The 14200-nt window shown below is 60.0% G+C and overlaps 2 protein-coding genes across 2 annotated transcripts; one reads left to right on the top strand and one right to left on the bottom strand.

Annotated features, from left to right (window-relative positions):
• The first annotated feature begins 524 nt into the window (after window positions 1-524).
• LOC142449779 (galectin-2-like) lies at window positions 525-1688 on the top strand. The gene is made up of 2 exons (XM_075550966.1): window positions 525-887; window positions 1003-1688. Exons 1-2 carry the CDS (start codon window positions 567-569, stop codon window positions 1147-1149), a joined length of 468 nt encoding a protein of 155 aa, XP_075407081.1. The 5' UTR covers window positions 525-566; the 3' UTR covers window positions 1150-1688.
• A 207-nt stretch (window positions 1689-1895) lies between these two features.
• CDC42EP1 (CDC42 effector protein 1) lies at window positions 1896-9268 on the bottom strand. The gene is made up of 3 exons (XM_075550963.1): window positions 9035-9268; window positions 4032-4737; window positions 1896-3047 (listed from the first exon to the last, which is right to left on the bottom strand). The coding sequence occupies exons 2-3, from the start codon at window positions 4492-4494 to the stop codon at window positions 2464-2466; spliced, it is 1047 nt and encodes a 348-aa protein (XP_075407078.1). The 5' UTR covers window positions 4495-4737; window positions 9035-9268; the 3' UTR covers window positions 1896-2463.
• Between the last annotated feature and the right edge of the window lie 4932 nt (window positions 9269-14200).

Here is a 14200-nt window from a genome sequence, read left to right on the forward strand (position 1 = left end):
GGGTACCCCTGGAACCTCCAGGAACCTTGCAGGTCTGAGGCTCCTGTCAATGCTGCCACCGAGTACCAAATGCATACCTCCAGTGACAAGAACCCCCTCCCCAGGAGGCACCTGCTTATAGCCAAGTGGAGTGGGTTTCAGAACTTCCAGGGCAGCCTGTCGGGGTGTTACATGTCACTGTCAGAAGCCTGTGGGCTGTGCTCGGTGGGCGATGATACTCAGTGGCTTGTCTTCGCCCTTGTCTTCAGGCGGGGTACATGTTGGGCCGCTAGTCCAAAAGTCAGCAGTTGGGAACCACCAGCCACCCGTGGGAGAACGATGAGGCTTTCTACTCCTGCGAAGAGTTACCGTCTCCCAAACCGATAAGGGGCAGGTCAACCCTGGCCTACAGCAGGGGTTCTCAACCTGTGGGTTGCGACCCCCTTGGGGGGGGTCAAATAACCCTTTCACAGGGGTCGCCCGATTCATCACAGTAGGCAAAATGACAGTGATGAAGTAGCAACGGAAATAATTTTATGGTTAGGGGCGTCACCACCACATGAGGACATGTATGAAAGGGTCTCGGCATGAGGAAGGTCACAGGGTCACAGTCGGGTGGACTCAATGACAGTGAGTTTGTGCTACCACAGCGTGTCTCTGGTGTCTCCTCCAGTCTGTGGGCAACTAGGACAGCGCCCCCCCACCCTGCATGGCTTGACCCAGGACCCCCTAACCCTCTCCATTTCCCCAGCTTTTCGATTAACCTGGGTCAGGGGGCTAACAAGCTGAACCTGCACTTCAACCCCCGCTTTAACGAGTCCTGCATTGTCTGCAACTCCATGGATGGCAGCTGGGGCAAGGAGCAACGCGAAAGCCACCTCTGCTTCAGCCCAGGGTCAGAGGTCAAGGTGAGGTGCATGGGGAATCAGACCGGGGTGAATGTTAAGGGTGGGGGCCCCAAGCCCCTGCCCTGGCTCATTTTCAGGAGGCGTCCTGCCTCCCTTCTCCCCTTCCCACCTGTAGTTCACTGTGACCTTCGAGAAAGAACAGTTCCAGGTGAAGCTGCCAGACGACCACGTGGTGACCTTTCCCAACAGACTGGGCCACAGCCACCTGAGTTACATGAATGTGAGGGGGGGGTTCAAGGTTTCCTCCTTCAAGATTGAATGAGTGGACAGTACCCACCTCAATAAAATGTCTCCCATTCCTGACCACTCTGCTCCAGTGACCTGGCCCTGCCCCCACTCCCTCCAGGCCCCCTGTCCCACTCGCTTTCCCAAGGGTGTGGGAGAACCAGAGAACCTGCCCAGATCATGCCTTGCTGTGGCAGGACAGGCAGTCTGTACTGCAGAGGCACGTGGATGCCGAGGGCACCCTCCGGAAACGGATAAATCGAGGCACAAGGATACAGAACACCCGACAGAGGGAGCCCAGGCTCAAGAGCACCTGGACCCCGTGGGTGCAGGACAGGGCTGCCCCTGGGTCTTCAAGGATGGGGTTGGGGACTGCTGGGCATCTTTTGAAGTGCCATTGGGTGGGTTTGAACTGCTGGCTGGTTGGCTAAGAACCGGGCACCTTAACCTTTGCACCATCCAGTGATCCTTCCATGCCAGCTTCCTATTACCCCAGGGCACAGACCAAGCTACTCCTGTGGGATTATGGGGCAAGAAGCTGGGCCAGGGCTGTTCCCGGAACTGCAGATAAGGGCCCCCACCTGGGCCTCTTATCAAGGGGACATTCCACCTGGGTTACTCATTACTCTGCCCAGGGTCCTCACTGGAGGCCCTGAGAGGGGTCCAGGGCTTCCTATACTCCCTGGAGAGTAGGCTGCTAAGGCTGGGCCTGGAAGCACCCCTTCTCCCCACTGCCCCAAATAGCCAGCATGTCCCCAAGCTCTAAGCATCTCACAAAGCATATTTTATCAAAAATCCCTCTTTAATCAGGCCTCAGGGGTGGCCTGGGGTGCACAGGAAGGTGGGTGCCTTCCCCTGTGAAGTCACACCAGACCTTTCTCCAGGTTTCTGGGAGGGTGGGCAGGTCAGGGTGGGTGCTCAGGCCCAGCAGGGGGTGGGTGCTCAGGCCCAGCAGGGGCTGGGAGGGGAAGGGGACAACCTCCCCTTTGGGAGAGAAGACAATGGCCTTGTGTGCCCGGGGCCCCCCGCTGCTGAGGACAGCTCTGCACAAAGGCTGCACTGTGAGGCTGGCCAGAAAGGGGGTGGCCAGGGGGCGGGGAGAGAGGAGACGGGACATGCAAGGAGTGGCCACTGGGTGCAGAGTGGCAGTGGGGGGAGGGGATCAGTCTGGCAGGGTGCTAGAACCCAGACAAGCCTGGGCCTTCTGTATCCCTTCCCAAGTCCATCCTGCAGAGGCCGGGAGGGCTTAGGCAAAATTCAGGTTTCACCTTTCTCATCTGGCAGCACCTCTCTCTCCAGGGGGCTGTGGGGGGTGTGGCCAATCCAGTCAAGGTCCTGAGCCCCAGGCCCCTCACACCTTGACCTCATCATCTTCCTCTCTATCACTCAGCACAAAGGTGTCAGCTAGGACCGTGCTGGGTACGGGGCCCCTGCCGCGGGAGGTTCCTCGATGGCCATCCAGGCCCTCCCAGGAGGCCTCGGCTTTGGGCAGCACCTCCACCAGCTCCTGCCGGGCACCCTCCTCAGTGTGTGGACGGCTGTCCCCACAGCCTGCTCCCCAACGCCTGCCTGAAAGTGCACGGGGACCCTGGAGCGCTGGGCTGGGCCCCGCCTCAGTCCCTGGGCTGGACCTAGCGGTCACCCCATTGGGGCAGTGTCCACGGGGGGGCCGGGGACTCGTGGCAGGTGCTATGGGGTTCGAGGTGGGAACAGGGGCGGGGGTCTCAGCTGCAGGGTCGTCAGAGAAGCTCATGACCCCCAGGAACTCGCTGAGGAGGGAGGGCCCGAGGTCAAGGTCCAGGCGGAAGGACTGGAGGGAGTCTGAGCGGCGGAGCTGGGGCTCAGCGGGGAGGGAGCTTTCCCTTTCCCGGTCCCGGTCCCGGGTCTTCTCCTGGCGAGGCAGGCGGGCGATAGTACAGAACCCTGAGTCCAGACCTGGAAGAGACGTGCAGATGTGGACAATCAGCCCTGGGGGCGGGAGTCTGTCTGGAGGCGGGGCGGAACAGGACTGGACTAGGGAATCTCTAAGTTTGTAACCCCCACTGGAGTGGATGGAAGGGCGTCACCAGGGAGCTTCACGGATGGACAGTCAGGAGGGGATTACTGGGTGCTCCCTTGGACTTGTGCTTGAGGACACGCGCTCCTCACCTCTGCACCCACCCACCCAGTGACAGCAGCATTGGAATTGGACTGCCTACACATCAGAATGGAAGCAGAGCACGTCATCTTGCCCCTCCTTTTGCCTACTGGGCCGCCAGGCTTGAGACCTAATGGACACTGGGGGCCACTGCCCTATGGGGTGCTGGGCAGCACCCTGGGGGATTGGGGCACAGTGGAGGTCATCTCTGATGTGGACATTGCAGGAAAGGGAGTGGCCACCAGGTGGCAGCATGAACCCGCAGGTCCTGGCTTCTCTCCTTCCAACTGGGCCAACAACTCCACTGCTACTCCTGCTAGGGCGGGAAGGGCCTTTGCTGTCGTCCACGTGAGTGCTTCTCCAAGATTGTCAATTACAGAAACCTTTGTGCAAATAACAAAGGCTCACGTGCTCTGAGCACCTACCATGTACCAGGGTCTGGGCCCTGCTCACGATATGCCTCCTCCCAAGGCCTTGCAGCTTTTCCCAAGGCCGCTGGACAGAGCCAGGATTCCGATCCAGAGCGCTGGCTCTTAACCTCTCCCTCTCATCAGTCTGACACAGGGGGCTGCTCTGGTTGGAGGGAGCGGGAAGGGCCCGAGGGAGAGGGTTTGCCTGAGTCACATACGAAGTCCCCTATCCACCTGGATGTGTATGAGGTGGGGAACGGGCAGGCAGTCTGGTTTCCAACAGATCCCTCCCACCCAGGCCCCAGGGTTTCAGCATCATGGGAAGTGTCAGGCCTCAACCATGGACATGCAGGCACGGAACCGGGCGCTCACCGTAGCTGGAGCTGCCGTCTGTGGAGCACGCCGGGCTGTTGTCGAAGCTGAGCTTGCCCACCACAAGGCTGTCGTAGGCCGCCTGGTTGAGCTGCGGCAGGGAGATGGCGTTCTTGATGATGGGGGAGATGGCGGGTGGGGCAGGGGAGGGCCCGGGTGGAGAGGCCATCCGCCGGGGCAGTGCCCCCACCCTCCGCACCTGCTGCAGTTTCCTGGCCAGGAAGCTCCGGGGGGAGCGGTGGGTTCTCCCGGAGCTGCCGCCATGGTTGCTAAGGAAGGAGGTGTCACCGAAGACGTCCCCACCTCGGCCCACGTGCATGGTGTGGCGAAAATCCCCAAGCGGGGGGCTGATCATGTCAGCCGTCAGCCGCCTCTTCCCCTGTGAGCTGGACACCCAGCCCACTGGCGAGAGCTTGCCAAGGCTCATGGCTGGGGCCCCTCCGGCCCCTTGGGGGCCTGGCATCTGAGCGGGCTGCTCACAGCAGCTGGTCCATGCCCACGGGGCCCAGAGCCCAATGCCTCAGCTTCTTCTGGATGGAGGCTGTCCTAAGGTGCTGCCCCCAAAGACTGAGGCTGGGGGGCACCCATGGCTGGTATCTCCCGGAGCCCCTGCCTCGGGTCCTGCAGAAACAGCTGTCCCAACTAGGACAGTGGGCAGAGGGTAGGCCACGTGTAGAAGGCACCTCTCCAGGCTGCGGATGGAGACCTGGAAGGACAGAGAGGAAGGTGACAGGCAGAGCTCATGCTGACAAAATACTGAGCAGAAGCCGGACTCCAAGGAGCACAAAACAAAACAGAAAACCCTGACTGCCATCGAGTGGCGTGGTACTCAGGAGCGTCCTGCCGGGCAGGGTAGAACTGCCCCTGTGGGTTTGAGACTGAACATCTTTACGGGAGGAAGACGGGTCATCTTTCTTGCAGGGCGGCTGGGGGTTTCAAACTGCCGACCTTGCGGTTGACGGCCCAATGTGTAGCCGCTACCCCACCCCTCCCTAAAAGCACCTGCTGAGTAGGTAAGAACTATAGGACTCTTTAAAAACCTTGACGCCATTGAGTGGGTTCCTACTCACCCCCGCCCGGCAGGACAGGGTAGAACTGCCCCTGTGAGTGTCTGAGACTGGGAGACTCTTCAGAGGAGCAGAAAGATCCTTCTTTGGCTAGAGGAGCGGCTTTAAGTGGGTTTGAACTTCTGCCCTTGCAATTCACAGCCCAACGTGTAACCACTACTAGGAGTCACCCGGGCTCCTGGGGGAAAGTGTGTATATGGCAGTGTATTCCTAAGTAGGGGATGTCGCCCCTAGGGGGCACTGGACCGGACGAGAGGGGGGGCCAAAGCAATGCCCACACTTTAGGCTAGATCGGCGGTTGTCAACCTTCCTCATGCCACAGCCCTGTCATACAGTTCCTCGTGTTGTGGTGACCCCCCAACCATAAAATTATTTTCGTTGCTACTTTATCGCTGTCATTTTGCTACTGTGATGTGAAAGGGTTGTTCGACCCCCAAAGGGGTCTCGACCCACAGGTTGAGAACCGCTGTGCTGGATGATAGGCTACAGTTCAAATGTTGGTCATTGCCAGGGGGGTAGCTGTCACTTATTTTACATCTACAAAGGGGGTGGTAGGCGAAATAAATTTGGGGACCTACTGTACCATGATACAGGGCTCACTCGCAGTACACACGGAGTGCCCTGAAGGAGGGAGGCAGCCTTAACAGAGGAGAGAAAGGAAGGGGCAGAAAAGTGGAGCCACTTGCCCACGGCCATTAAGTAGGGACCGGTGACCCCATGCATCAGAGCCCTTGGGCTCCAGGCTCCGTGGTCTCTGGCTGGCCTGTGGGTAAGCTCTCCCACCCCGAGGTGTCAGGAGGGTGCAGCCAAGAGGGAAGGTGAACTGCTATGTACAGCGCCCCCCAGAACCCTCCACCTTCAAGGTGCTCCCCCCAAAATATAATAGGATCCTTTGACCGAAGTGGCTTTTTCCAGCGGCCCCTGACAAAGGACCTTATCAGAGAACATGTCTTAAGAAAAGCTCAGCAGGGGTCCAGAGCCCCCTCCAGGTCTCCTTCCCCAATCCCATCCTGGACTAAGGTCCCACGGTTGGTCCTTTCCATCTGACCCCCTCCCTTCCCATATGATAAAAAATCCAAGCTAGAGGGGTCACCATGAGTCAGTGGCCTGGCCCCAGGTTTGTCCCTGGCCCAGGGAAGGGTCAGCTTTACTCGGGTCCCATCAGAAGAGCTAGTCGGGACTTGAACTCAGAGCCTCTGACTCATGGAGCCCAGCCTTGTGTCCCCAGGTCGGCAACACCCGTGGAGGGGTGGGGCCGCAGCCTTGCAGCGCAGCCTGACTTGGCCTGCTTGGGCTCCAGTGCGCACACAGCCAAGTCCCAATCCCCAGAAACCTATGCGATAACCTTCACACCACGGCGTTGGCCCACCCCCTCCCCGCCTTCTTAGTGTGGCAGGCTGGGGACTCCATGTCCTCACAGTGTGACCTGGGACAAGTCGTTCACCTCCAGGGGCCTGGATAAGGCTTGATAAGATTTCAACAAGAACACCTACAAGGTGCCTCAGATAATTTTTTTTTAATCTCTGCTGCCATTTCCCAGTAGAAAAATCTCAAACACTGCCCTTCTAATGTTATTTGAAATTCAAAATAGGTTGAATAACCAGATAAAAAACAAAAAAGGCCACGAGACAAAGCCCGCTTTGTTTTCCGACCACATTCTCTTCCCTTCCCACTGACCCTAGCTCCTCCTCCTGGGGGGTGTTTCTGAATCATTTCTCTTCCTGGTACCCACCCCCACCCCAGCACCCAGAAGGGCACGTGGAATGTTTGTTGAAGTTACGGAGCGCCAACCATTCCATGATGTCACCCAATTCTCCAACATCTCTTTGAGGATGGCGAGGGAAGGGACTCGTCCTAGGTCATACAGCAGGTGTCAAGGGCCAGGTGTCCCTGCATACCAAGGAGCTAGGGACGCTGTCGAGGAAGGAAGATGCCACTTGCTCGCGGTCACCGTGGCTGCTGTGTGGTCACCCTGCGTGCCCTCAGCCCCGCCTCTCTGGCTTCTTGACAGAACTTCTCCTCTGTCCCTCCCCCAGCAAGGGGACCCATGCCCCCACCCAACCCCCACCCCTCCAGGCCCCTTTGACTGGAGCGCCAGTCTCTTCCCCAATCGCAACACGATGCCACCTCTCCAAAGCCTCTGGGTGCCTCAGCTGCAGTAGAGGCTGGGTGTTGGGAGGGCCAGGTAAGACTGTGCAGGTGGCAGACATAAGGGCAGGGCATTGCCTCTCAGGCCCATTTCTCCATGTAGAAACTGGGAACAGCCCCGCGGGGATGGGGGGGGTCACTCCCAATAGTGGAAGGTACTGTGGATCCTAACACAGGGCAGCCCTGGGTTCAAATTCAATCTCCTTATGCTATGGTCACTCGTCCCATTCGGGCCCTGGTGAGGACCGCAGGGCATTGCTGGCGATCTGGTTGCCTCCCCGACACTGGAGGCACCTGGGCTCGGGTCCTGACCAGGGCTCACCGGCCCCACTGGTCCAGCAGCAGCACCAGATTGGAGAGACAAAGAGGCAGTGGTAGAACCCTGGCAGGATTTCAGGGGTATCAACAGCTAAGGTGGTGCGTTGGGGGGCAGTGAGGGGCAGGGTGAAGACTACGGAGGCGGGAGGGGGTGTTCTTGCCTAGTGTCAACCCACAGAGCCCAAGGGAGCCGACCAGGCGGGAGGCAGGAGAGAGACAGCGTGTGCTCCGTATGTCCAGTGCCTGTGACCCTGAAGCCCTGGAGCCCGTCTTTCAAATGGAACCCTAATATTTACTCTGTGGGAGGGCAGTCAGACCTCGGTGCAGGGGAGGTGCTCACCCAAGAGTGGTGTTTTGACCCCAAGGGCAAGCTTTGGGGCCTGGCCTGGGGCTTTGCCTTACAGGCCAGCAGAGGCGGTGTGGAAGCAGGTGCCGAGTGGAGAGTGGTGTGGGCCAGCTGGCCCCTAGGCTGCCTATAGTGCCTGCCTGTCTTAACTCGAGGCCACTGCCCGTCCAAGTCCAGCCGGGTGACATGGGACCCCTCAGCAGGTCTCCACTAGGGTCAGGCCCAGGGCTTCCCCAAAATTACATGGGTTCTCCCCCCCCCCCCGGCCAACTTTCCATTGGCCTTTGAGTCCAACCACCTCAAGGTGGACAGAGGAAACAGCCAGAAAGGGCTGGCGGGATGCCTCACCGAGGGCCCAGGCCCCAGGGCGCCGGCAGGTGGGGAGTTGGAAGGACCCCAGAGAGTAGGGGCCACACCAGCAGAAATTAAAGCCAAATCTGTCCTCACTCGGGTGACCAGAGGCCCCTGCCCTGGCTCCCCCAGCACCGAGACCCAGTCCCTTCGCCTCTCCGTCTACAAAACGGGCTTCCACGCGGGCGGCTCTGGCGTGGTGGGCACGCCCGAGGGCAAGTTGGCCTCCAGGGCAGGGGAGAGAGGGACTCTGCGAAGGCCTGGGGCCAGCATTCCAGCGGGGGTCGCTCCCCAGGGAGGGGGCAGCCGGCTGCCTGGCCGGAGGGGAACCGGACAGGATGACCTCACCCGCGGCTCCGGACTGGAATGCGGCGGGGGGGGGCGCGGGGGTGGTGGCCGGGGGCCTGGTCCGTGTCCCAGCGCGCCCCCCGCCCCCACTTCCAGCTCCCGCGCCTCGCCCAACGCAAGGAAAACGCAACAGACGGCCCCGTTCCTCAGCCCCCCAGTACCCCCACTTCACCCTCGCCTCTCCGGCTGGCGGCCTCTCCGCCGCTGGGAACCCCGCAAGAGCCCCCCAAACTTGGAACCTTCCCGCAGCCAGCTGGAGCGGGCTTCCTGTTGGCGCCCGGGATCCTTTTGTGGCTGGGCGCCCTCCTCCACCGCCGCCCCGAGGGCCTAGGAGGGTGCCACCCCGGGGCCACGGCGCACCCCGGCCCGCCGGCGGCGCCCACGCCCACCCGGGGCCGGAGGACCCGCGGCCGGCCCGCGGTTACCTTCGCTCCGCTAGCCCCGGGGCGGGGTTGGACGGGGCCTCGTCGGCGGTGGCGCTGGCGGTGGCGCTGGCGGTGGCGGTGGCGGTGGCGGCGGCGGTGGTGGCGGTGGCGGCGGTGGCGGTGGCGGCGGCTGCGGCTGCGGCGCGTCCCGGCTCGCAGCCCCAGAGTCGTCGGGCCGGTCTGCGCCGCCCTGGCCGCGGGCTCCGGGCTGGCTCCGGGGGCGGGGGCGGGCTGTGGGCGCTCCCTCCGCCTCCTCCCTCCGCCCCGCGGGCGGGGCCGCCCCCACCCCCACCCCACCCCCTCGCCCGGACACCGACCTGGCCGCCCCAAGCCGCTGCCCAACTGGAGGGGGGCGCACTAGACGCAGGCCCGGCCCCGGCCGCTGCCTAGTGCAGGGCAAAGGGGGGACTTGCGGGCTGCCCCCGGGAGGGGATCCAGGCCTCCACGCACACCAGCACCCGCTGTGGGGCTGGTAAGCCCTGGAGCTCTGGCTTCTGGGTCCTGCAGTGACGCCCTAGGCGAGTTTGGGGGACAAGAGCACTGGATCTCAGGCCTGAGTGCCCACGCCCCTTCTCTCCCGATGTCTTGTGCTGACCTCATGGGGCCAGGACACCGATCCAGCCAGACCGGGGCTACAGGCTGTACCAGACTCCTTGTAGTCTGACAGCTTTCCAGGGTCCCTGTCCTGCCTTGAGGACTCCTTAGCTGCTCTGTGCCTCAGTTTCCACCTCTGTAGAACAGGGTAGTCCACAGCAGTGTCGAGCATTATGCTGTCAGGGGCTCCCCACTTTGTCAGCACCTGGGAGGCTGGTTGGAATGGGTACATGGGGTCTCCCTTCAGATGGATTCAAAAGCTACCCACCACCCCACCCCTGGCCCATATGCCTGAGCCTGTGCCTGGACCCTCCACCATCCTCACAAGATTACAGGAGCAAGATCTCTGGCCCAGCTTCCTGGTAGGTCCTCCTTTGGGTCCTCCCTGCTGAGAACAGGTCCTGAGGGCTGCCAGGACACCCAGAGAGAGACCCCCTCACCCACCTCACCTACGTGCAGGAGAGAGGAAGAGGTACCAGCAGATCTCCTAGAGGGGGTGCTATCAGAGTTGGGCAGAGGAGAGAGCAGTGGACAGTCCATGCAGCACAAGACACGGCTGGGGCACAGGATGGCGACAGGTGTGACTGGAGGGGAGAGCCTGAGGAGGTCTCTGAATCCTCATGCCAGCCCGGCAGGGAAGGGAAGTGCTTCTTTTGTTTGGCAGATGAAGAAACTGAGGCACCAACGTTGTCAGCATTGGCTGCAATGCAACAAAGTGGAACTGGCACCCCCGACGCCAGTCAGGGGCTTTCCCCCTGGGCAGGCAGCATTTCGTCCCCTAGAGAATCAGGACCAGTGTCTGCAGAGTCTCAGAGGCCACACAGAGCAGGAAATGAGAAGGGCTGCTGCAGTGTCACGGACCAGGGAGAGGGTCGTGGGGCACCAAGGCCAAGGCTGGCAGGGAACTGGGCTAAGGCTTGGCGGCTTACAGGGGCCCAGGTCTCCAGCTTCACTAAGATGGGGTGGGAACCAGGGTGGCTGGCTCAGGTGTGCATTTGGGAGGGAGGCAGGGGGACCCGTGGCAACGTAATTCTCATCAGGAACAGCAGCCGCCATCCGGGGTACCGACCGAGTGCCTACCAGCCCTCCCTGAATCCTGCAGGATGAAGCTGCCATCGGAGAAGTGACCCCATCAAAGAAGTGCCAACTGCCAATGTGCCTGAAGGTTCCTTCTGTGGCCGGATGACCATCTTCCCCTGTTTGGCCAGAACATTCCCAGATCATGCCTATTGTCTCAGCCTGGTATTAATAGCACTTCCTTTCACTCTCAAACGTGACCTGGCTAGACAATAAATTAGACGTCACTCTTGTCCGGGTCCCGGGAGGAGTTGCCAAAAGAAGCCGTTTTATGAGATCTTGAAAGTTCTGAGCCCAAAGCCTGGACTTTCTGATTCTCTGCTGTGTGATTGTGGGCCAGACGCTGGGCCTCATTGAGGCTATGCGTACAAGTCCAGCGTGGGCATCGACTGCTTGCAGGAGTGTTGTGAGCCCAGCGAGATGGCTCTGAAAGCAGCCTTGGTGGAGGAGGTCACAGCTTGCAGTGGCCTCACTGTCCCTCTCCACCCTGGGCCCTGGGAGGTGGCCCCGGGGAGGAGAGGGACACTTAGTGGCTGAGAAGCTACTTGCTGAGTGGCAGCCAGTCTCATCTCTGCCGGCCCACTGGATCCACACCAACGGTGGAAGCCAGGAAGTCTTTCCCCCTATTTATAGATGGGTAAACTAAGGTTCAGAGGAGCTCTGACCCCTCAGTCACAGCCCGTCCTCAGGAAGTTCCTCCCCATGTAGGCTCCATCTCTGCCTCTGACTCCACTACTGATTAAAAGCAGTTCCCTCTGAGAAATGGGGCAGTCCCCCACCCCATCCCTGGTAGGGTACAGGGATGGGTAGTCCCCATTCCCCAAGTCCCTCCTGGGTCCTTCTTTCTGCTGCCTTGCCGGGAGGTTATGTCCAGGAATGCAGGGGTTAACACTGGTCGCTCTCTGTAATCACCGTGCAGAATGCAGAACCAATGCCTCCCAGCTGGAGACGAGGGGTGCTAGGTGGGACTGGCTGTCCGGAGTCCAGAAACTTCCATCTCCCCCCAGTCTTGGGGGAAGAAGGCCTCTTGAGCCCTACCCACAGAGCGCAGCTGCATCTCCACTCAGCCCTGCTTGCAGCCAGGGTGGGCCCAAGCCGGCCCGGCCGGAAGGAGCCTTTGGAGCCAGGGCTCTGCCGCCGAGCCAGGCGGCGCTGCGGAGGATGCCAGCGGTTGCCCACCAGGCTCCAGTGAGGTCTGGAGTGGGAGCCTCTGGTGAGCGGGTTGGCTTGGCCACATCTATCAGCCCTACTCCAGCCCCTCCTGAGGGAGCATGCACTCTTTCCTCCCCAAATAGGGCTGAATTCTGTTCAGTTTAGGCATTGGTTCACTGGCTCATTGATTGACCTTCTTGGTCCTATTTCTCTTGCGTCCTTCCACACATCTGGGCACTTGCCAATCCATCCGTCCACCCAGTGCTCACTCCTCTATCCATCCATCTACCTCCTCCACCTACCTACCCTCTAACCCACCCATTACCTACACGCCTACCCATCCATCCTACACCCACTGCTCCCTCTCCATCCATCCATCCATCCATCCATCCATCCATCCATCCATCCATCTATCCATCCATCCATCCATCCATCTCCATAATCTACCCACTTACCCATCTAATACCTATATCTCAATTCATCCATCCATCCACCCACTGCTCCTCTATCTATCCATCTACTTCTTCCACCTACCTACCCCTTGACCCACCCATTTGCCTGCACACCTACCCATCCATCCTACACCCACTGCTCCCTCTCCATCCATCCATGCATCCATCCATGCATCCATCCATCCTTCCTTCACCATGGTCTACCCACTTACCCATCCAATACCTATACCTCTATTCACCCATTTATCCACCCACTGCTCTCTTTCTCTCTCTCCATACGTCCAACCATCCATCCTTCTCCATAGTCTACCCATTTACCCATCCAATACCTACAGCTCTAAACATCCATCCATCCATCTATCTATCCTTCTCCACTTACCCACTGACCCATCCACCCTCTACGTATACCCCTACTTGTTCATCCATCATGCTCTTACTCATCCCTCCATCCGCCTCCATGATCTACCCATGGACCTATGCATGTGTTGACCTTTGCTCCTATCTCTTCTTGCTCCCACCCACCCTTCCATCTACCCACCTGTCCACTGCTATCCATTTATCTTCTATCTCTACTCACCTTCTCTGTCCATGCACGTTCCCTTGACCCATGGCCCACTCCCACATCCTTCTGCCTACCTACATATGCACCCACCCCCTGTCCCAAATCACTCCCCTGTCCCTTCATTTCCCTTTCCACCCTGTTACTCCTTCGACAGCCACTCACCTGGCCTCTGCCCATGAGACCCGGGAGCTCATCCCCCAGGGCCCACTCACAGGTGTGCACCTCCCTGCCCTCCAACAGAGAGACAGCCTTGGGCAAAGCATCCTCCCAGTCTGGTCAGCCCCAGAACTGGGACCTACCCCCTGGGTGAGGGCAACGTGTGGGTGACGTCTGTGCCTGTGCCTGACACCTGACCCATTTGGGGCATATGAGTTTTCATTCGGGCAGCTTGGTCCCCACAAGTGGACTGCAACCACCACCAAACCCGGACCTCTCCTCCTGGGACCACTCTAGGGACCCTGGCCCATGCTGGACTCCTTGCAGAGGCCGACCCACGTGGTGCTGGTGGGGAGGAAGGTGGGCCAGGGCCGGGCTTTCTGAGAGGTGGTGGTGCTGAAATAGCTGCCCTTGGGGATCCCAGATGGGTTTCCCAGATGCACTGGCAGTGGGGTCGGGGCTGGATCCTCTCGACACTATGAACACATGTAGGGCCCTGTCTGTCTGCGTTCAGTCCATGCCACCGTGGGGTGGGAATGAGGGACAGATGTGGCAGCAAAAGAGAACAGAATGTAATGACGGAGAGGAGCAAGGTGTCTACGTGTGTGTACGTGTGTGTGTGTGTGTGTGTGTGTGTGTGTGTGTGTGTGTACAGGGGGACAGGCAAGGGGTGGAGAGGTGACGGGGTGGCTGAGCCGGATCACGGCAAGCACCCTCCATTGATGCTGATAGGAGCATCTCACTCCCTGACCACCTACTGCTCGCCGGGCATTGCCCAAAGCACGTTTCACTTTAGACAAGCTGTGGCCAGATTCCAGCTTTGCCTCTCGCCGGCAGGATGGCCTTGGGTAAGTCCTCGGAGGCCCGACCCTCCGTGAAGCTGTCTCTTAGGAGCTGGAAGCCGCTGGACCTGTGGGTGATGGACAGGGAGAGGTGGCTATTGTTAGTGCAACTATTGTTCCAGCTTTCCTCTCCCCAGAGGGCAATGTCACTGAGCACACACACGAAGTCAGTACCTGTGCGGGGACCAGGGCGTGGGCTCGGAGCTTTGTTGGGGGACAGTGATGAATAAGGGAACCTTCTCCTGAGAGCATTATAGTAGTGGGGAAGGGGTGGGGGAGGCTTGGAGACAGGGGCCAGCTATCACTGGGTAGCCCAGCCCAGTACCACGCA

This window comes from Tenrec ecaudatus, chromosome 6, assembly GCF_050624435.1.
Source record: "Tenrec ecaudatus isolate mTenEca1 chromosome 6, mTenEca1.hap1, whole genome shotgun sequence".
NCBI classification, from domain to species: Eukaryota; Metazoa; Chordata; class Mammalia; order Afrosoricida; family Tenrecidae; genus Tenrec; species Tenrec ecaudatus.

Bases quoted from the DNA above. Each gene is read 5' to 3' on its own strand.
- LOC142449779 (XM_075550966.1), top strand. From the start codon at position 567: ATGAGGAAGGTCACAGGGTCACAGTCGGGTGGACTCAATGACAGTGAG. The intron at 888-1,002 runs GTGAGGTGCATG...TCCCACCTGTAG, and splicing joins GCCCAGGGTCAGAGGTCAAG to TTCACTGTGACCTTCGAGAA.
- CDC42EP1 (XM_075550963.1), bottom strand. From the start codon at position 4,494: ATGCCAGGCCCCCAAGGGGCCGGAGGGGCCCCAGCCATGAGCCTTGGC. The intron at 3,048-4,031 runs GTGAGCGCCCGG...CGTCTCTTCCAG, and splicing joins AGACGGCAGCTCCAGCTACG to GTCTGGACTCAGGGTTCTGT.